The sequence below is a fragment of the Malurus melanocephalus genome, unplaced genomic scaffold (assembly GCF_030028575.1).
Source record: "Malurus melanocephalus ecotype Western Australia unplaced genomic scaffold, MMel_1.1 scaffold_432, whole genome shotgun sequence".
Classification (NCBI taxonomy): domain Eukaryota; kingdom Metazoa; phylum Chordata; class Aves; order Passeriformes; family Maluridae; genus Malurus; species Malurus melanocephalus.
The window spans coordinates 497,425-520,075 of record NW_026623664.1 but is presented as its reverse complement, the minus strand read 5'-3'; the positions used below and the strand labels follow the sequence as shown (position 1 = coordinate 520,075).

Sequence of the window (22,651 nt, the reverse complement as noted above, 5' to 3'; positions counted from 1 at the left end):
CCCCGCGCCCCGCCCGCGGCTCGCCGGCCGCGCCGATCCGGCTCCGCGATGACTCCCCGGCTGCCGAGGAGCCTGCGGCGGCTCATGCTGCGCCTTTCCCTCTGGGTGCTCATGGGCAGCTCGGTCCCCGCTCTGCTCCGGGGTAAGTGCCCGCCGGCCCGCGCTGCCGCTTGACAGCTGCCGGGGCCGCAGGCAGCGGCGGAGCGGGGCGGGAGGGGGGCAGGCGGCGAGGGACAGGCGTCCGCCGCGGGAGGCGGGGGACACGGTTGCTAAGAAAGTTTTGAGRCTGGAAACATTTCGGGAGGGGTGAGCGTGTTTGTTGATGGCCCTGCGGGAGAGTAAGCGGGGAAGAAAGGATTGGAAATCTCGGGGTTTCGCGGCCAAAGCTGAGGTCCGTCCCTGGAGGCAAGAGGGGGGAGAAAGGAGCGGATTTGGCAGGAAATCAGCAGGGTCCGCTCGGGCCGGAGGAGCCCAGAGAGGGCATCTGGGGAGCTGCCTGCGGTCGCCGGGGAACGGCTGCCGGCCCTGCCCGCAGCTGCCGCGGCAGCTCCCGCACATGGTGCCGGCCCGCACCGAGCGCAGGGCACCGGACGGGCCGGGCAAGCCGGGCCGGGCACCCCGCGGCCCCTTCGGAGCGCGCCCCGGCCGGGACCGACTGTCCCTGCACGGCCGCGGGGACAGCGCTGGAAGGGCCCTCGGGGGCTCTCAGAGCGAGGGCCTGTGCGTGGCCACAGAGCCCGCTGCTGCCTGGGTCTGCGCTTGGTTACCAAAAACTTGGGTTTCSAGTGAGCTTCTGCCGGGAGCAGAGTTTAGCCGTGACTGTGAGCAGCTGGACTGAAGAGCAGTCATTCCTCTAGCACTGACTGTGCATGTTGTTTGACTCACTTCTAATGACACTTTGTAATCCTTCCGCTGCTTTTATCAAGACGTCCTTAGATAGGTGTTTGGGGGCTGTGGCTTGCAGTATTCTTCATGTCATAATTTATAATGTACTATGAGCTTAAACTTCTTCTGCAAAACAAAGTTCCTGCCCTGAGGATCTTTTCATCTCTGTCCTACCAGTAGTTACATCTGTGAATCAACATCTGTAATATCAAGGTTAGGCCCTAAATCATGTTGCAGCGCAAGTGGTGAACCTAAATAGAGAACAACAGATTGCAGCAACTGCATCTGAAACACGTGTGAGGAATTAAGTTTTCTTGTGATAGGATATCTAGTTTGAGTCTCCAGGTAAGGTGTACAGATACCTGGACTTGTACAAACTTTGCYCTGGGCCCACTGATTCTCCCAGCTGGTCTATTCATGGTCAGTAGTGATCCCAAATTTTGGCTGAAACATAATCAGATAAAGTAGATAACCCTTGAATGGCTACTGCCATTAGYTATGTGTAGTTATGAATAACTTTGTGCTTTATTAATGTCCTGTCAAAGKCAACAGGTTTCACATACCTGTGAAGTTACTCATGAAAGCTTAGGGCAGAAGAAAAAAACAGTGTAAGAATAAGACATTATGCTGTCCCTCAGCTCAAAATTATATTGTTTTAAATCTGAGGTATGTCGCTTCTTGTTAATTTATATATATATATTTAATAATTGTTCATTAATACAAATCATACTCGACTAGTGATGGCTTTTATTTTGACCCCGCCCCAAATTTTTGCAGATTCCCATCACAAAAAACTTTAAGTGGACAAGCTCCACTTTTGTTATCTTGAGTTATTTATTATTATACTTTTAATTTTCCACTCAATCAGTTATAGACAGTATCAAACTACAGGTGGATTTTTAAAAGCAGGCATAGCTCAAGAGTTTCTTCCTTCTGGCCATAGGTCCAGTRAGGAAAAAAAACATAAACTGGTTACAACTCAGCATTTTTCATAMTCATCTTCATCTACAGCCTGCAATAACCAAAACTGAGTAGACCTGTTATCTATCCCACAGCTCCAAATGTTGTTTTGATAATCACCATAGGATTTTATTCTGCTATAGGATTCTATTGTGACAGGAAGAGATGATCAGAAAGCAACAATTCCGTGGAGCAGAAAGTGTGAGGTTTGGATGTTGGTAGTTATTTGGCATCAGARTGAAAACTGGAGCTGCCTAATGCTTGGGGGGAAACAAAACAAGAAAAGATATTAAAGAGCTACTTTTTTTGCAATAACTGCAGTATAGCGAGGTTGGAAAAAGGAGAGGTGTCAGTCTCTTGGAGAAAGGAGTCTCTCCAGTCTCTGATCAGTCTCAGAAGAGGTCAGTTCCCAGGTATGCCTACTAACAGACCAGCTGGCTGGTTAACAAAGTACGAGCTAAAATTTCATTTTAACAATTTTCACAGCAAAATATTAGACAAGGATGACACATTCCTGTAAAGATTTTGGACAAACCCACAAACTCATGAACAGATTCAATAGGAATAATCTCCTTTGGAAAAGATGCCCTAATGTCCTACTACACACAAGTAATTGAAGTTTTTTTTTTTTCCATAAAGGGTCAAGATGTGATTTTTTGAATGATTGTTAATGATTCATTAAGCATTTAATCGATGTCAATCCAAACCAGCATTCTCCCACAAAAGAAATTGATGCTAGTATGTCCAAGTGAACATGAATTTGTAATTTATCTTTGGGTTATCATAACCAGAAATTTGTTCCTTGGAATCATCCATGTAATAATTGTTCATCTCAAATGAACATCAGAAACTTAATTTCTCCATTCAGCCAAACTCTACTTACATTATTGTCTATTTCTTTAAAAAGCCACATCATAGTTCATTTTACAGTATGAAAATCAAATTTAGAACTTCAAATATTTGCAAAAGGGGATTAGGAGAACAAACATCTTGCAACRTGATGGAACATGTTTGTAACATGATTGTGTCTAAAATACAATCCTGCTTCCCATTAAAACTGGCAATTTTCCAGGTATTTCAGGAGGGAAGTAGGGCTATATCAGAGATTCAAACAACATTGCTTGAAAATGAAATATTCCTTTCTGGGATTAATTGCTACAGTTCAAAGGGTGCAGCATCCTATAATCATGTCTGATAAAAGTTGCCACTGGGAGAAGGTTAACTCCAAACATAGGAGGAAATACGGTGTCAGGCTTTTACCAGAATGAAAATTTCCCATGGTTTGATTTGTAGGGGTTTTTTGTGGGCTTGTTTTTTTCAAAGGCTTTTAGAAAGCAGTTGCTCTTTTGAGGGGAGAGGAGGGGAAAAAAAAGCACAGTATCACTGTAGCACCAGTTGCTGGAGTTTCTGATGCCTATATTACCCCTGCAAGGTATTTTTAATGGATATTTTGATATTTTTTGCATTTTTGGCATAGAAACTTTTTTCTCAATAATGTATGGATGTTCTGTATGCACTGTGCTAGTATTCGCTGACACTTCTCTGATCTCAGAAGAGCTGTGTCTTACTTTCAATATTGCCAAAATGAACAAAACCAACTGGYTGGGCCCAATCTTGCATAGTAGGGTGCATTTATATCCGCTAGTTATGAAATGTTTCCCCTAATGCAGCAGCAGAGCCTGATCAGAAAGTGTACTGATCCATCTCCCAAGTGCTGGTGGCACTGTGAAAGGCAGGGCTTCCAGCCACCTCTGTGGTCCCAGGATCAGCAGGAGGCAGGTGGGCAGCTCCAGTCCTGTTTGTCCATGGTTCCCACAGCCCTTCTGGCACCTGATGAGCAGAGGAATGAAAGGATGTCCTGGAGAGGTGGGAGAGCACAGCATCGTCTCTTTAGTCATGTAGGAGCCTTTTGACTCAGAGGAAACACCCAGGTAGGCACATCCCAGGGATGTTAGATAGTTTGTATTGCCAATGCATGGTACACTCAGTGAAAATGACTATGATATGAACCAGGCTGGGGACACTGTGGAGAGTACAAGGGATTTCGAGCATGAATGAGTGGAGAGCCAGTCCTGATATGAAAAAGAAATTTGGCTGAGTCCTACTCTAAGAGAGTTAGTGCTGAGATCTTTAATAGGTCTTTAGCCTTACATTTTGTTGGAGTTAAAGGGGTTTTGTTTCCTTCTTTTTTTTTTTTTTTCTTTTTCCTAGAACATAATGGGAACTATATTTTAAACGTTTATAAAATGGTTTTAGGAATAAAATAAAAGGTGATGAAAAAATACTAGTGCTTTTCTGTGAACTCTTATTTTGGAAGATTAAAAGTGACTAAAATAAATCAGAAAGAATACGTCTTGGGTTTGACAGACAAAGTAATTTTGAAGTTTTACTTCACTGGCAGGTACTGTATTAAGAAACAGTGGAGAAAYTTCTTACTGCAGGGGATAGATTGCTTTTACAGCAAGGAGTGATGTAYGCACTGGGATGGGGCAAATGCCACTGTAAGCAATGATTTGATACTAAACATTTGCAGAATTTGGTTCTCAGTGACCCAGCTAAATCTTTAGAAGTTTTTTTCATATTATGTCTGCACTCTGGCATAACAACAGAGCAGCAGCACTGGCATTTGTTGAATACAATCTTTTACACCCTACTACCTGAAAGAACTCGGTTTTAGTTGTGTACAGATCTTTGGGGTAAGATATGTAAAGAGAGCGAATTGTTTCAAACGCCATCCACTGGTGGAATCTCATCCAGAGGAGTAGTTAAATCTAACAAATCTCACCAGGAATCGCTTAATTCTGTTTTTCCTGGTGACAGCATGCTCATCATTTGTATGTGTTCATTCACTTTTAGGGATTTAAGCAGAGTTTAAATTGAAGCTGGTATTAAGGGCTTTGCCCACCAGTTCATATRGAATAATGTCCATTTGTTTGCATTGCTGCAAAGTTTTAGCAACTGTTCTAGATTTTAAGAAACAATAACATTAGCAGTGTCAGGGGAAATACTAGTTGCTGATTTATCAACRTTTGTGCATATTTTTTAATGTGCCATTTCCTTGCTCTTTCTCTTGCTGTGGATGCCAYTGTAGTTGTAACAGCTGGAACTACCTGTCCTTTTTTTTTATATGGGTTTTAAAGCCTTTTCACCTCTGGGAAGATCTTCTTGAGAAGAAATAGTTTTCCTTTGTCAAACAACTGGTATTTAGCAAGAACTTCCTGCTGGCATTCATCCCTGAGTTAATCTGGTTAGAATTAGAGCTGTTTGAGAGTTTTTGACACTGTTTTTCATGGGAAAATGCTGATTTGTCAAAACTGAAACAATTTGTGGAAATGTACCAGTTTCCATTATACTTTAACCAGGAAACATTTCCTTTTTTTTTTTGTCATTTTTTCTTCCGTAGTCCACAGTGGAACTTCTCATATAGAAAGACGGAGAAATAATTAGTAATCAATAATGAGAACAATCTCTGGTCAATGGAAAAAAAAGGCAGGATTAAGTGCATGGCCTGACTCTGAATGCACGTTTGAAACTGGAGCTCCCCCTATCCACTCTCCCCAGGATATTGGAGGGCTGCCACTCTCTCACTGGGCATGCATGTACAGACATCCCCACACCCACCACCTCAAATGATTTTGGTTTCAGTCTGCTGTGAATATGAAAAAGAATGAAATGGTGAAGCACTTTGTGGGACAGGAAGAACATTTTTCTGAGTGTTTTTAAGGTTGACCTGTAGGCATTTGTTCATTTGCTCCTTGTTAGGTGGGAATGGCAGTGCTCTGAGTGGCTGGTGTCTTCTGTTCTTTGTTTCATAGCTCAATAACCAGCTCTATTCAGAAATTTCTGTCATGCAAAGGAACCACAATTTTGATTATTAAAAGTCCTGTGAATCTGATTCCAGGATTCCAGCTCTCTGCTCACACAGTAGTATTTTGGCAAAAATTTGACAGAAATTAGTAGATTTCAGGAACAGATAGAGGAGTCTGCTTCCTCACGTTTAAAGCATCCTTCAGTTTACAATCCAGCAGTTACATCCCTACAGTGACACCCGGGATTAACACTGTGGCCTTGAAATGGCAATCTGAAATCAGAGAAAGCTGTCCTCTCTTTCCTACTATCTTCTGTTTGTACCCAAGCACTTCAGCCCACACCCTCAAATGAGCTGCTGCCCTGTTGTGTAAGTAGATGCCTGAGGTTTTAAGGTTGAAAAAGAAAAGATTTATCAAGCAGCCAAAGCTGTAAGTTCAGCCAGTGATTTGAAAGTCACACCACMTTCTTTATAGTTTGTTTATAGTTACCAGTAACACAAGTTTTGARGGATCACCTCTACCCTCTGTGCAGCAGATCAGTTCCTCCAAAACATTGCATTGGTATTCCTRTGGGCTTCATTTAATGCAGCGTTTAAGCTCAGTTAAAAAAAAAACTGGTCTATGCAGGACGCATTAGAAAATCCGCATTTGTACCCAAGGTCGTGGTGGATCTGTCAGGGCTTTAAGATTTCCTTCTGTTAGAAAAGCAAGTGAATTTGAACAGTACACCCAGAGAGCAGCGGGAAGGTCTCGCAGTTCTGTTCCTCAGAGCTACATTTTCCAAGACCCAAGCGTGGTTCTTACGTGCCTAGGGCACTTTAACAGGTCTCTTTAAAAACTAGCATTGTGCAAGTGGAACGCGTGCAGCCAGACTGTCAGCTGGCATAAATCAGCTTCCTCTGTTGAAGGCAAGGAACCTGCCCTGATTTATACCAGCTGGCAGAATCTGGCCACAGAATAAATAATAGGCAACTGTATGTTATGAGGCTGTAATTCCCTCGAGGGGGCTTTTGTGGTATCAGTCTTACAGGAGCCAGAGTGATCTGGTTCTCTTTCTTGGAGCTAAAGAGTAATTTGACTGCAGTTTTTTGAAGTCCTCAGAACATTAGRAACAGGAGATTTCAGGCAGTCAAGGGAAAGAGAATACTTCCAAACTTCTTGTAAGGTATCATTAAGGATTTTTGCCCAGGTAGAGTCATGGTAGGGGAAGATATATGAAAGGTTATATAAGATATAAGAAAACCAAAGCTTCCTCATCTTTGATAAGTGTCTAGTGCTAGTGTAGTTMATAAGGAAGAAAAGTGGAGAATAAGAAATGAGGACTTAAGAAACAATGCCTCCTCAGAATGTTGATGTGGTTTTTAGTTTTGCTCAACATTTTCCCCAGAACGAGCATATGTGAGCTGGTACTCATTTTATTAAATTAGAAAGAAAAGAGGGTTCAGTTATATTTATCAAGTGCTGACCTGTAATTCTCCTGGGTCTAAATATTTTAGATGTGAGATGCAGGAGAGCCACCTCCCTCCAGTTTTAATCCAGCTGTGGATTCTGCAGCCCAGAATGGGATTAAGTTCATCACACCTATGCGTCATCTGTTGGCATGATCTGATGGTGCCTAGGGCTTTTGGATGATAATGTGGCAATTTTGTAGATTTCATCTCCCTAACTAATATAAGCACATCTTTAATGTTGCTGTACAAGGGGCCGAACTTTGAAGCAGACCACAAAYGATTAGTAGTGGGTTATCTCTTCTGTTTATTTTCAAGGAAGAAAGCAGGAGCACCTATCCAGGATTCTTGTGTGTCTTGAGATACTGATCTGGTCTGATCCCTGAGCCTAATTAGTAGTTTAGATACTAATGAAAACTTGTTATATAAAGTTGCAGTACACCAGTGGTTTGGATAGCAGAGTTTCAGCAACAATTTAAGGAAGGTCTTAGTGCTCAAAGGAGGATTAAACTTCTCACCATTTTGGGGGCCCTCCTGATTTTAGTGTTACCAGGCTGTCCTGATCAAATTCCATGTGCTTTGGGAGCTCTGCAGCTGGAGCAAATGTGAAGCCATAGTTACATCAGGWCTCAGCRTACATTCAAGGACTGCAGACAGCAYTKTATGTGAATAACTTCTGGCCACTGAAGTGTGTGCTTGGGAAAATACATGTAACTACAGTTTTTTCCCTTCCCAGTTTTTTTTTCCTCCAACTCTCTAGTCTCTTAAAATATTCCCTCATCATGCAATTAGTATCCTCTGTGCAAATTYAAGTAACACTTGGGATGCTCCACTCTCAGCTCTGTTGCTATCTTAAGCTTTCCTTTAACATGCCTGCATAGTGATTGTAGAGTGTTCCATTCTTCTTGGGAAAATTACAGAAAGGGTGAAGGAAGTAAAGAAGTAAATCTTCATGTGTCATTAATGAGCACTTAAAGAGATTTTTTTAAAAACTGAGCAAACCAATGGTGATTTCAAGAGAAACGCTGTCATTTGCAGGTGGTGGTTGATCTTTTATTCCCTTTGACCGGTTCTGCCCACCAGCGTGCAGCAATTACCCTTCTCATTTGTCTTTGGCAAGGAGATCTGTGATTCTGCAGTGACTGTGCTGTGGCAGTAGGCCAGCTGCCCTGCTGTGTACCTTCTACCTCCCCACAGCTCCTRTTACCAATTTTCACGGTTGCCTTGCCTCCTTTTCCTACAGTGGTTAGAGCTTTTGCCCTGAAAGTGGGAGACCCATGGTCGTGTCACTCCTCAGCCTGAGGAGTGAACTGAACTCCACCAGTGAAGGGCTTTGGGATGAAGGATCCTTGCTGGCTGAGACAGGGGAAAGCTTTAGAGGCAGCACTTTGCAGAGAAAGGGTTGACATGTGTGTGGGTGGTCCCTAAAGCATGTCACAGGAGAAGAAAGCCTGTTCCCTGATGGATTCATTCATTATTCCAGCCCCTGCAGGGTGACTGATATTCTCTCCAGGGAGTTCACAGCACAACAAAGAGACACTTTACATACAGAATCTTTTTTCCTTTCTAACTGRAAACAACCGTTTCTCATCCTCATGAAAAGATCAAAGGGGACCATGTAATAGTCATGACTTCGTAAGCCTCTTTATTTAAGCCTTCACAAAGTAASTAGGTCAGCAATACATGCTTCTGGGCTATTGAATTTCCCTTCTTCCCCTCAGTCTATTCTTCCATTTGCTCACCCAACTTTACTACAAGGGAATGCCTTAAGTCAAAAATCTGGGAAGCTGATCCTTTTATTGCATTTGTAGTATTCTCATCTGGTAAATACAGTGCCAGGCCACGAGGCTTTCAGAGCTATCATAACTCAAGTTTGCACGTAAACAGGAATACCACACAGTCTGGCAATATCTGCCCTCTCTTTGCTGTGGATAATACATATGGGAAGACATTGAACAGGAAGAGATTGGTAAACAGTTCTGGGAAAAAAAAATACAACCGAAATGTGTTTCTTTATTTTTGTTTTTCTTTCTCCATCAGCTTCTTGCTCACACATTCCTTACTTCTCACATTTTATACTTTTGCCTTAAGGTTTCTGTGGCTTTGCTGGGGGCTTTGCTGTTCTCACTTTTCCCTGAGGTCACACTGGTATGGTGAATATTTATTAGTGCAAGCAACAGATTGTTATATTAGTATGTCCTCTGATTTTAGTGTGTGTGAAGGAAAAGGAAAATGTGATTCCAGATAAATCACCAGTAATCAGAGACTGGGGTTTGGAATGAAGACTCAGGCATATCCCATTGAGTTGTTTAAAAAAATATGCACTTGACCCTAAAAAGAAGATTGCMGAGTAATTGTATTAGGCATGAAAGTTCCTCCTGTACAGACTACAAGCGATTAGAGGCTCCTTCTTTTACGTGGGAGAAGGAGGCAAAATTTGTTGATGACTTATAGCTAAGAGCAACTTCTGCATCTTGGCCTATGGCTAAACCTGTGAGGTATTAGTTTTTGGAGACCCAAACACAGATCTCCAGCTTCCCATGATTTCAYCCATTGTATTTTGATGCCACCATTAAACTTCAGTACAGTCATTTATATTGGTATTTCCCCAGTTTCAACTTGTGTTGCTTAACCTGTGGCAAAAAATAATGCAATTATGTGTTAATTACAGTTTCTATAGACAATTMTAGAACTTGTGGGAAATGAGCAGAGATTGTTTCAACACTTGCTTATTGTGATTGGGAAACTGAGGTTCAAAGAGAGTCATAACCACTGTTCTTTTTCTACAGAAATTCTGGAATAAAGCCTTTAGAGCACCCAAAAATTCTCAGCAGTCTCCTATACCCAGTCAAGTTGAACAAAATATTAGCACTTTTTTTTCCCCCTGTTTTTCTCAGGTTCAGAGTCTGTGTGCCTCGTGGAAGCATTGGTAACCTGCTTCTGTTTGACCATTGAAGATCTAACTTTTCCCTCAATTGTCCACATGTATATTATTCATGGTTCAGCCAATTTACCATTCCCTAATTAGGCTTTTTTGTTCTGGTGACTTATAGTATGATTATCAGGAATGTACCTACTGGAGGTTTAAAGTCAGAAACTTACTGGCCTTCTTATGGGTGAAAGTAGGTAGCAAATTTTGGAAGCTAACCACTAATTATTTGAAGTATCTTACTCTTGAAAGCAAATGACAAGGCACATTTACCACTATCATAACCACATACCTAGAAATAGAAAACACTGACACCTGCTTTTCCAAGTTGTTGCTTAGYAGGAGCAGTTAGACTACCCATACAATCATCACTTTTCCCTTAAAAGGTGGATTTTGATTTAAGTTTCCASTTTGTGCTTTTGAAAGCAAGATATAGTTTGCTTTTACCAGGACATTAGTTTCCACTCTGTTGTCCTCAGGCCCACAGTAAGTAAGGAAGGAGAAGGTAGAGTTTGTTTAGAGAACCATGCTGTCTTTTTTGCATTTTCAGGAAAGAGTTTAATGTTAATGATTGCCTGCTTTTTTCAGAGTGATGGACTGTTGTGGGTTTGAGCATATGACGAAAAAAGAGTTAGGAATAGTGCCTACAGCTCCTGCTCTCTGGCTGGATATAGTTTTGGTCAGATATGCAGGCAGTCTGCCATGCCTTGTTAAGATACCACACATAACATAAACACCACTAACTGGGATCATTTGCCTCAAGGCAAAGGTAAGCTAGTGCAACCTAACTCAATCTGCTCTGCCAGAATGCTTAGCTGTAGGTGGGAGAGTGCCACAGTTAGTTGGTAGAAAATAAAGTGTTAAGTTTTGCTAACTTGATATTATAGATCCCCCTCCTCTGTGGGGGAGGATATTATGAAAGGTGAGGAAGCATCCACTACGACAAATGAAAGCCATAGGTGSATGAAACCACCCCAGACACAAGGTGTGCATTGTGATACTTTGATTATTAGAGTACTGCCAAGGGATGTGGTGGACTTTCCAATGTGAATCTCTAAATTAAGACAGGCATTGGCTGTTAAACACCTATYCAGATAAATTAGGGCTTTGCAAAACTATCTGAGTGGAATGGCTTCACTTGCAGGAGGCCAGACTGGGAATACCATCCATAGAGTCATAGAGGCTTTGTAACCTTTGAATATGTGATGCAGCAGGTTGGTGTTGCACATCCCTYTCAGAATTTGGACTCGAAGAAACAAAACAGTTAAGCTACTCTGCTAGCTAAAGTTATACTGGGATATTTCAGTGGGGTATAAATGGGATATTTCAAATATGCATGAGTTACAAAATTTTACATCCAAGGAATTCAAAAAATGTCTCTATTGCTATGGAGCACTTTCCTCTGGTATGGTCTAAGCTATTACTGTTTTTGGAAAGCTTGGAATTGTTTTGCTTTATGAGATTTTTAAAAACGTACTATGTTCTACATTAGTGGAGTGTTTGTGAGAAATGCCAAAGTGACAGCTTTGGAGAATGAGCTGCCCATGTCACTGAACAGTTACGCGAGAAGCCACAACAAAGCGTGTAACTGGCCCTTGCTGTTTAAAGGGATACTGAGTGGTTCAGCTGCTGTGACCATGTTATGCACAACCTCCTCGGTGACAGTTGTTGAAATAGTATTTTCRTGACATAATTATTAATCCACTTGGCATTTGATTAAAATGATCAAAGCATTTCATAGAAGCCCTTAGACATCCTGTAGACTCTTACTGATTTCTGCAGTTGAGTAAGTGCTCTCCAGATGAAGGATGATGATGACCAATATCCAGAAACATTTGATGGCTCCAAAATATTAAATATCAATGAGTGTAATTTGACATAGCAACTCTTAGAAACCACAGCATCTGCTGAAGATCTTATCCTATTGAATTTAACTAATATCTGGGGCAGTATACGTCTACTGTCCTGCAGGAGCAGGAACATTATGTAGTAGYAGAGGAACATTATGCTGTGCCAGAAATGAACTGCACCATTTAAAAATTTATGAAATGTCATCATATTTTACTTTTCATAGTTCTCAGCTGTTAGAAAAAAAATGGTTGAAGTAATTGGATGAAGTTTGAAGTACTCAGATGAAAATTGAGAGGCAGTGGCAGGTTCTGAGGTGCTGCTTGATATGCTTGCTCTTGTGCTTCTGYCTTAGCTCTTCCCAGCTTTCTCTTYAATAGAAGGAATCGTTTTGTAGAGACTTAAATGAGCTTTTTCTTTGCAATGTTTCTTTTAAACAAGCTTGCAAGTCTATATGCTGTCTTGGAGTCCTGGTGAAAGATCAGTCTTAAGAATGACTAAACATATAACTGGAGGACTGAAATGGTGGATTCACAGCAACAACTACTACCTAAAGCAGCTGGGAGGGAAAAACCCTGGAAATCCAACTTGATGTGTACATTTCAAATTTACAATAATATTCTGCCTCATCATAAACGAAGTGTAAGAGCCTGTAGTCCCTCACACATCTTCAGGCAGACTAAACATTTTAGACTGGCAAGTCCCTTCCTGCTGAGCAGCACCTAATGTGAGAATGTCCTCCCCTCACATTGCAGTGCAAGACCTGCTGGGGGGCTGCTGCAAGCAGTGAGTAAYGTATTATTGTATGGAATGAGAAATGTTGTATTCCCACATGCAGTTTTTTTAGTGTCCACGTTTAATTTTTTTTTTAATGTGGGTGAACCATTCACTCATATGGATGCAAGTGTCCTTAAAATASTTAGTTTTATAAGATAATGAATGAACTCTTTGCATGTGATTTAGAAATAATGTCAGACATAAAGACCTTTCAGTGAAGTTTCACAAGAAGTATTTAAGGGTGAAGCACCTATTTATTTCACAATGGGCAGGTTTCACTCATAGCTTTTATGTACCTTTAAGCCCAGTAAAATTTCAGCCTCAARTAGAAATGAGGGAACTGATTATTCATTCCCTTATTTCATCAGGGTGGTATTGCCAGCTAGTGATTCACAGTCTCAAAGGTAACTGGAGGGAGTCATTTGCAAATGCTTTGAAAGGAGCAGCTAATACCCAGGGGATATGTTAACAAATTTACCTTTGGCAGAAAAAGGAGATGCTGCTTTGTTGAGAGAGATAGCTCTTTAGCAAGAAATCTGATAACTCACTAACACAGTGCCACAGCAGCAGGATCTTTTCAACAGAAGTCAGAAAAGGAAAATTTTCCTAAGGTTGAATATCATTAGAAGTGTGGGGTTTTATGCATGTCCTTTTCTCAATACTCRGTATATAATTCCCATTAATAGTTGTGGAAGTTAGACACATCTATCAAGATAGCATATCCCCAGGGTATTGAATTCTATTATTCTGCTGCTTTGCATGTAACTTGACAGAGAMAAATATAACCATCCAGGCTACTGAATTTTAGAAGGATGTGTATTTTTCTTCAAATCTATTCAAAGTGATTCTATTCCTAAGGGATTACATTTGTGTCTAACTTTCCTCTGATTTACTATTTTAACTGAGCTGATGGATTATGAAAGAGAGTAATTTCTTTTTAATACTGTTTTCCWGAATCTGTCATTCAAAACGTGCTGTGTGGGGACAGAATGGTTCATAAACACCATTTTCCTGAAGGAAAATGGCTTCTCACAGTAAAAAGGAGCTCTGAGCAGAGCTTCCGCATAAACATGTTTGCCCATCAGTAGCTGACAGAGGAGCCTCTGTGTGTGTTAAGGATGTGGACTTGTTAAATGAGTCTTCTTATTTGGAAACAGTTTTTCAATTAGACTAGGAAGGATGGATTSTATTCAGGTCTAGAGAAAGAAATTGCATAGAATTCTGTCTTACCAGAATCTGTAGATTATATTKTAAACTAGTACCATAATAGCATCCTCTAGTCAGAGGATGTGCCTTAACTTAAATTCCAGATCYCTCAATATTCCTCAAGTTCAGAAAGCTAAACAAAATCAGGTCTTGTGTGCTCCTTACATTAGTAAGTTGTCTTTTTATATTAAGCTTAAACAAAAAAAAACAAGTCCAAAAAATATGACAACAGTTTTTGCATGCATAACATCCTTGTTTTTGTTTTGTTTCCTTGTTTGTTTGTTTATGGCTGGGAGGGACAGATAGTGGCAGTGAATGCATKTAAAAAAATCCTGCTAATATCCTCTTTTTATCTGGAAAAACAAATATTTGTAAATCCCTCTGATTTATGTAGCTGTGTAACGATTGCAAGTTTGAAAGCGCAGTTGTCTGGTTAATCCATTTAAATGCTTATTTTGATTGGGCAGCTGTGAGTCTTTGTGTGCACGCAGCTTCTCCCCACACTTGCTGCAGTGTTACAAAACACCGCAGAAGTTCTGGTTTGGTTCAGTGGCAACCAGCATACACCCGCACAGTTTTGTCTCGTACAAGATAGAGACTCTTGCCATGCCGACCTCATCCTTCATCCTTGCTTAGGATGGCCTTAGGGGCTGTGGCTGACACCCGTTTGTTCTGTCACCTCTAATCCTGGCTGTATGGGTTGCTGAAAACATGCTTAAAGAATGTGGGTTCTGGTTCAAGGCACAAAGCACCCCCAACTCTCGGCTCGAAAGGTGCACTATTGAAGGGCGAGGGTGGAGGCTCACTGTGGAGCTGTGTGTGGTAAAAGAGCCAGGAACTTCTGGTCAAATACCTCTGCCCAGCTGACATTAAAACAGTGAATGGCAGACCTGCAATTTATGGGCTCCAAACTGTGCCATTGTACCTAAAATCTTTTTATGTCTTACTCATGCTATTTCTGCCCCTTGTGCTTCATAATTCAAAAATATTTCCTACTTGTAAATGTGACACTTAATCTGATATTTGAACATATGCAGCCCATTCCAATTACCATGTTATATTTTAAGATTGCTTTTGATTTAGTTTTTTTTTTTTTTTTGTTTTTTTGTTTTTTTTTCTCCGGAAATTATTCAAAGCGTGGGGTCGCGCCTGGGCCACGCGGAGCTGCGGGGGGAAAAAGCAGAAAAAAAGGGATTTTTTTTCCTTTTTAAATCCCAAATCCATTATTTAGGTTTGGCTTTGTTTGACCAAAGTTTTGTTACTTGGTCCACAGGATCTTGATTCCAGTTTCAAGAAAAGGAGCTGTAGTCAGAATCAGGATCTTTGAAATCAGAGATGCAAATTGCAGTTCAGCAAAAGTTTCCGAACAAAAGGTGAAACTTTCGTCTGGGTTTACAGAATTTTTTTCCCAGCCTAGTGGTAGTTTTAGGTAAATGTTCATCAGACTTTCCCCCTGAAACAAAGCAGAATTGGGGTGACTGGCTGAATTTCATTTTTGTGTTCACATTACAGAACTACAGCAAAGTCAGATGTTTCACATCAGACAGAAGATGTACGTGTTTCACATGTTCTCTGTCCCTTTTATATCCTTTCCCTTGGAAAAGTTATATTCTAAAAACAAGTCTGCTCTGACTAGCAGCATCCTGTGATGCTGAAGAGAYYRKATAGGTCTCTGTAGTGCTGAAGAARCAGTCACAGAAGAGTAGTACTTGTCTTCTCAGATGTCTCCCGTAAATGTTAACTTGAGACACCAAAAATTCTTGTTCTATACTTCAAAATCAAAATAAACTCCAATCTGCTTTGTCTGTGGATTTAAACAATTATGAGGCCTGAGGTGCTTCTGCAGRCATGTCTGGGAAGAAACATCCATCCTCAGAGTGCTCCCCGAAGTGCCATAACCTATGCAGATGAGTCCTCAGCAAATCCCCTCTGCCCTTGCAGTGATGATGCCTGGCAGGAAAGACTGCAGAGCCCCTGTTTCCTGTCCTGGAAGGGCTGTGACATCTCCTGCCTCAGGGCAAGTAATATTTGAAAGCGGACTGTGGGTTGGAGACAGCAGCAGACAGCAGATCCCCCATGTCCCTGGCGTGTTGGGCAGCCTGACCTTGCCCCAGAAGTGGCCACAGTGTGGATCCACAGGGACCCTCCTCTGCCCTCTGCGGTGCTGCTGCAGCTGAAATGTGCAGTGTTGCATTACCCCAGCTGTGGGCTGCCKCTCCTCATACCACATTCTTTATTGTGTTTGTGTTGTCAGATAGACGTCTAGACTGGAGAAGTCTTCTGGGTCGAGCTGGCCTTTGGAGGGGGAGGGAGGTGTGGTGAGGTGTGGTCTGATTCCTCTGGGAGGGAGGAGAAAGCGCAGTGAGGGATGTGAGCAAATAACGAGCAGGGAAGCATGACTGATGCTTTTTGCAAAACTCTTTGTGCARATATTTCTCTGTGGCCTCACTAGAGAGAAAGGAAATAAAAGGAAAAATWGGTGCTCACAGTGCTTAAGAAATTAATTTTTTGCTTTTCCTTAAATCGTCTGTGGATTTCTCCGTGAGGCAGACAATTGTTGTTCTCAAGGTATGTCACTTCCTTGCATCAAAAAGGAACAACATTAAAAATAATATGTCAGAAGAGGTGTGGGAGTGTGAGCGGGCCTTCACAGTGGCATCCCCAAAAGAGGGATCTGCTAAGGGCTCTGTAAAGCTGCACATGGCAGGAGCCTTTCAAAAGGGAAGATGGGTATGACCTTCTGGCTTCTAAACCTGTCAGGAAAGTGTGTCAGTAGTGTTTAGGGSATCCTAGTAAAGCAAATAAAAGTGAGAATCAAAAGCACAAAAGGGCACATACAGGAGTGATACTTTTTCTGATTCACCAAGCAACCTAGCTGTATCAAAGGGAACCTGTGGGAGTCAGAAATAATTTTGAATTTCCTGTTTTGTGTGGTTTGTCACAGTCTTTATGTCGGTGCTTCATTTTCACTACTTTAAAAAGCAAGTAAAATTCTTTCTCCAAACTAAMATATTTCATAACCTTTCCTGGAGGTTTGTGTCTGACAAAAGAGAGGGTTTGCAAGTGCCTGCCAGTCTCCTGAGTGAATAAACAGTATTACTAAACACCTGCCCACCTGTATTAACTGTATGTGGCACAGCAGTTTGTATTACTTACACAGTTTCCTCTATATTTTAGTCATCTTAGAGTGCTCTTTTGAACACACTAGAGGACATACATTTGCCAAGAGTTTAGCTGTAGCAAGGGTTAACTTGAGTTAACTGTATTTTCAGCAGTTAACTGTATTTTCAGCAGAAAGATTTGGCTTTTTGCCACACGAGTTTCTGTATGCTGCCAGCGTAGAGAACAGTCTTTAAATAATTTCCATTTTGCATTTGGAAGAGATGATTTTATGCTGTCTACCCAGCCTTTCTTCTTACTGCTGAAAATGTTGCAGGTAGATAATTGAGTAACATGAAAGCTTTTTTCACACACAGAACTCAGACCCCTTGAGCTTACAGTTGATTTAAAAGTAATTGAGTAAACCACAACAACTTTATGTGCGGTAATTCTCAATTTTGAGTCTGACTAGACTTGTTCCTAATACAACCTGTGTTGAGGTAAATCAGYTTTAATGGGATTTGACGATCCACATGAAAACTTTAAAACCTCCACCCYTTTAATTTAATGCAATAAACTCATGTGATGGTGTGTGTATGCCAGGCCAGCACTTAGTTACTTGAAGCTATTCAGAAAGTTAGGCATGATGAGGCCTTATCCTAAATAAGAGTAAAACCCTGTAGGAGTGTCATTTGTGAGTGTTTGGCCAAGCAARTATGTTACTATTTTTGATTTCTGTGTGTCTTTAGTGGTGTAGTGGTCTGTGGGAGCTGAGGACMGGGCTCCATCTGCACAGCATTCCCTGGTGTCTCCATGAAGAGCTGGCACAACAGTTTGTCTTTGTAAGGGAAAAATAGGATCTGTACTCATGTGCCCACCGACTCTGTCCATCATAAATACCACAACTGCAATTCCCCATGGGAAGTATGGCAGGATTTGGCAATACAGTAAAGCAGRAAGTTCATAACACTTCTAAATTAGCCACTTTGACTGTACCAGGGAGCCTGATGTGTTCTGCTGCCCAGAAGTTTAGCAGAAGATGCAGTCCCTTGACCTGAGGCATTCAGAACTTCTCTGCCTTCCTCCCACATGTAGCCTGTCCAGCGAGGATGCACCTAAAAAGGCACACAGGATTGCCTTTGCATTGATCAGATATCCCAAGACAGACATTTAGGACTGCTTGGAAGAAAGAAAGCGATGCCTCCCACCAAGCAGCATTGGTACCTTAAGAATATGATCAATTTCTTTAATAGTCTCATGGGTTTTTCAGTTTGCATGTGACACTGAGCACTTTCAGTAGCCTTGCAGGTAAACTGAAGTGTCAGGGTGTGTGCTCTATGGAATACTTCACAGCTAATAGAAATGGCTTASCCATAACATTTTTAGCAAATAAGTTCTGTTCCACCTGTACTGGATGAACCTCTAAATTCCCCTGCTGGAAACTGGGATTTTTATAAATAGACCCTTGAAAACAAGGTAAATGACTCTTTAAGGTGGATGTTCCTCATTACGTTTATAGTAAGAGACTTAAAGGGAAAAAAAATATAAATTATTGGAGGGAATATGTGCCTCTGTCGGGAGAAAATATTCACCTTCCCCATTGCCCTATCATATTTTGAAGTAGGTTGGTGGTGCTGGTGTGAAGCTACTTAGAAGATAGAATTCCGTGAGTTTGTTCTGGAAAGGTTCTGTAGCAGAGAGTGGAGGCACATTTGTGTTTTTCTGAGTCAGAATTGTTCCTTGTTATGTGTGTGCTTTAAATGTTAGGGGGTCTTCCAYAGAGAGTCATCTGTCATGAAAAAATATCACAGAAATAACTGTAATATGCTTGAATGACTGCTGTCTATTTTCAGACTGTGTAAGTTGGAAAAATAATATTTGTACAACACTGAAGTGTTTATAGTCTTTCAGCTCTGTTTCAAGTGAAGCAATGGCAGCTTTCACTGAGCAGATGAGAATACAAAAGGAGGTTTAGATGCAGGATATGTTCTTAGTGCACAGGTCAGARTTAGTTATGCAAATGTCAGTTCTGARCCATGAATCATGCTTATTCCAACAAAGCAGGAAAGCTGTTTTTCCTAATCTTGCAAACCAGATGAGCATTGTTGTACTCGATGTCCACTGTATATCTGAAGTCCCAGGAGGGGTTAACCACCAAAGACAACTTACAGTAAATTCCAAACTTAATGCATTATGCAGAAAAAAAGCTAGACCCTGTAGTCATAATTGAATACATTGAACTTTGTGTTATATCACATATGGTTCCCCAGTGCTGCGTGCTGCTTACCGGCTGTGCTAGGGAGGCTGCAGGTTRAAGTCAGGAAAAGATGAAATGGCAATTTAAGTGCCCTATGGGAAGCCATCATTTAGATTTTTTTCAGCCTCTTTGCCTGGAGACAGTATTCTTTTGTTCTGCCGACCATGGAGTGCTAAATGGTGGCCAGAAAATGTGGGAGAGAGCTGCAAGTTAAAAATCCACAGGTAAAAATCCATCTCATTATTTGAGGCATCACAATAATGTTTTCAGAATGCTTTCACACTTCCATTGTAAGTKCTGAGCCAGAGCCTCCTCTCACCTGCACTGCTGTCAGTCAGGAGTCACGGCAGTGAGCTCTGTTCTTAAACATGTTTGAGACACTGCCATGCTCTGGACCAGAGAGAAAAGCCTAGCCCATGATTAAAACTGCTAATGATTGCTCATCTTGGAAATAGTGAATAAAAATAGGAAAAAATAGTGGTATTTTAATGCTTTAAATACAAAACTGATTTTCATCTTCAGGATCTCCATCTCAGTATCTGCTCCCTCTCTTATTTTCTCTTATTGTATCCCTTCCCCCAGCTCCTGCCAGATTTGATTCTGTGTCTGTGTCAGTGCCTGCAGCAATCCCTAAAGCAAAGTTTTGCCCGTTCCACTTGCTGTTAAAAGCCAAACACTTCTACTGCAGAGGCAAGTTAAATGAAATTTTCCAGCTCCTGCTCCTTTTCTTTTTGTCTTGTCCCTCTGCATGGACCTTCCCCTATACCTTGCCTGCTTGTTGGTGGGAAGTGGTGGTTTCCCAAAATCAGTGCTGTTCATCAGTGACTTCCCTGCTGTGAAACAGTTCTGCTTTGGCCTTCCTTCAGCTGGGGGTGGCCAAACTGCTCCTGGCTGGGTCTAGCTGGTCAGCATGGCTTACCTAGTCTGCCCTCTTCTTTCATCACAGGCTTCTCCGTCAAGGCTGAAGAACAGGTTGTAGCTCACATAAAACTGAAAAAAGCCTGTGGGCCCCCCCAAATCATTCTTTCCCCACAGCTCATTGTKGTTGCTTTGTTGTGCAACCTGAAAGGATGGCCTTCGGGGCCATACATACGTCTCCTTGCATTTCCAGTTGTATTTTTGTCATCTGATAGGTGTGACTTGATTTTTTTTCATATGATGGGCAAAAGCCATTGCGTGACTTTTGTCAGGGGGAAGTCATGACATGCATCTCCTCAGAGTGGTTCACAAAGTAGTGCAAACAGGAAGTTATTTTGGTTTTTGTCCTTTGCTGAGCCCCTGAGGTTTGCARAAGTGCAATCAGTACACTTAAAGGCCTGACTTTAAAGTACTGACTAAAGCAGCTGTTGTGCTGCATGGTAGTCAGTGATCTGTGACTATGTATGATAAAGATCGAGGCTGRGAGATTCTGCAAAACAATCCGTAGGAATGTGGTTTTCTGGAGTCCTGCCACGGGGATAGTTAAACATTCACAGAACCTGTTTTCCTCTGACATATTTCCRTTGTACCTAAAAGATAGCTCATGTTTGGCTTTACAGAGGCTRTATCAGCAGCCTTGATAATAATTGCTGTTAATCTTAATAGAAAATGTCACAAAAGCATAAAAGTGCTGTACCCTGCTGGGGTAACTCATAGTTGAGGTAAAGAACTGCGCCCAAAGCGGGGTCCAAGACAATGTGAACGTTGTGAGATCATACTCACATGGTGAGTTTAGGAGTATGTACTTGAGTGACACTCATTTCAGCTCAGATGGCATTAAGCTTAGAAATGGCAGCTGCAACTGAAAAATTGAAAATACATATTTCATARGGTTATCCCGAAGGTGTTATGATGGGAGTTACTAGGTGATCTGCAGTGTTGCCATCTCCTTTGGCAACACTGTATGAGTATTTTGTAGGATTTTATGATGAGTARTACAATACAGCTACTTACCTTGAAGATCAACCTCCTAGATTCTGATGACTTATTTTCATTTTATCTTCTCTTTTTTTTAATTCCAACCCTTCTTCTTATGGCCAAAGTTTCAAAACGTGTCTCAAAAAGCACTCCTAAGAGTACAGCCAGCAATGGCAAGTAATGAAGAATTCAGTAGTTGTTTTTTTTGGTTGCTTGGGGCTTTTTGGTTGTTTGTGTTTTTCCCTTCCTTTATTTCCATGATCTGTCTGCCCAGTCTTGTGATTTTGTAACTCATGATTTTTTTTATCTTTAGGATTGATTATGTTTCCGTCYTCACTTCCTTGTGTTACCACACTGATTATAATCCGTATAATTAAGAGTAGCCATCAGGATATATATCCAGGTTTTAAAAGCAAAGCTCAGATCCTACATTTTCCTCGACTCCTTCACTCCTGCAATTAATTCATCAATATTTGTAAGGCAAAGAATGTGCTTTTGAACCATCACCTCTCCGCTTTAATGAAGCTGGCAGTGCCTCCACAACTGTCAAAGTTCCACTGGGATTATAGATCATGTCCTGGGAATGGCAGTCAAAACAGAAACCATGCTGTGTTTAGCACTGTTCCTGGCAAAACTTGATGCCTTTCTGTTGGATGAGAAGGTAATACATTTGGGATATTCTTCATGGTTGCTACTGTGCTTTCCAAACACAAATAGATGATGACATGGAGCTATGCACTTGGGAGAAAAGGGAAAATCTGCATCAAGGCTGATAAAGGCAGATTTTCCTCCTTGCAGATTCCCATGATATAGTGGAGTGAAATCGTGAAGTCTCTCCCATCAGATGGAAGAATTTCACAGCAGCTGAGTAGTTGAGTTCCCATGCCAACATCTGTCTCAGCAATTTTTTTTTTTTTAGGGGATGTTATCTGCCTGTTGTTTTGTAAGTATAAATGTGCCAGAGAACTGGATGAGAAAGTAGAAGTGCAGTGACAGGATTTTACAAGAYAGAAGTAAGGGAAACCGGGTCTACTTCTGAAATGCCTCGTAAGACATAAAAGGTTTTCCAGTGTTGATATTTCCAAAAAGACACCTTGTTGGTTTGGGCTTCATTTAAATGTTGTTAGCTTGTGAGAATTCTGAATGAGATTAGAAAATAAGAGAAAAGTCAACTACAACCTTAGGTCTCAGTAGAAGTTACATATTTACGAACAACAAATGCAAAGCAAACAACTTCAAGCCACTCAGTAGTCTTTGGGTGAGGTGTCCTGTTTATGATCTGCCGAGAAAAGATAAATACAGATGTGATCCATAGAAGAGAAGTGTTGTCCTGCAAGCCTGTCTCTACCAGAATCCATGGAATGAACACTTCTTATGTCAGTGCTTCAGCGTCTCTTCCATAATGTGTTGGAATATAATCCATGTGTTACCTCATTCCACGTGTTGGCCTACATATTCTATGCATTTTAACCACAGTGGCTGATCTCTGCTGAACTGGCTGGTTGAAAGCTTCCCAGCCAAGAAACTGCAATGTTTT

At 41.4% G+C, this 22,651-nt stretch overlaps 1 protein-coding gene across 1 annotated transcript in view; it reads left to right on the top strand.

The window, feature by feature from the left end:
- The first annotated feature begins 6 nt into the window (after positions 1-6).
- Positions 7-22,651, top strand: part of TGFBR2 (transforming growth factor beta receptor 2) — a 59,068-nt gene continuing 36,423 nt past the window's right edge. The window contains exon 1 of the mRNA XM_057380012.1: positions 7-142. Within this exon, the coding sequence (XP_057235995.1) occupies positions 49-142 (94 nt within the window). The 5' untranslated portion in view covers positions 7-48. The remainder of the gene's footprint in view (positions 143-22,651) is intronic.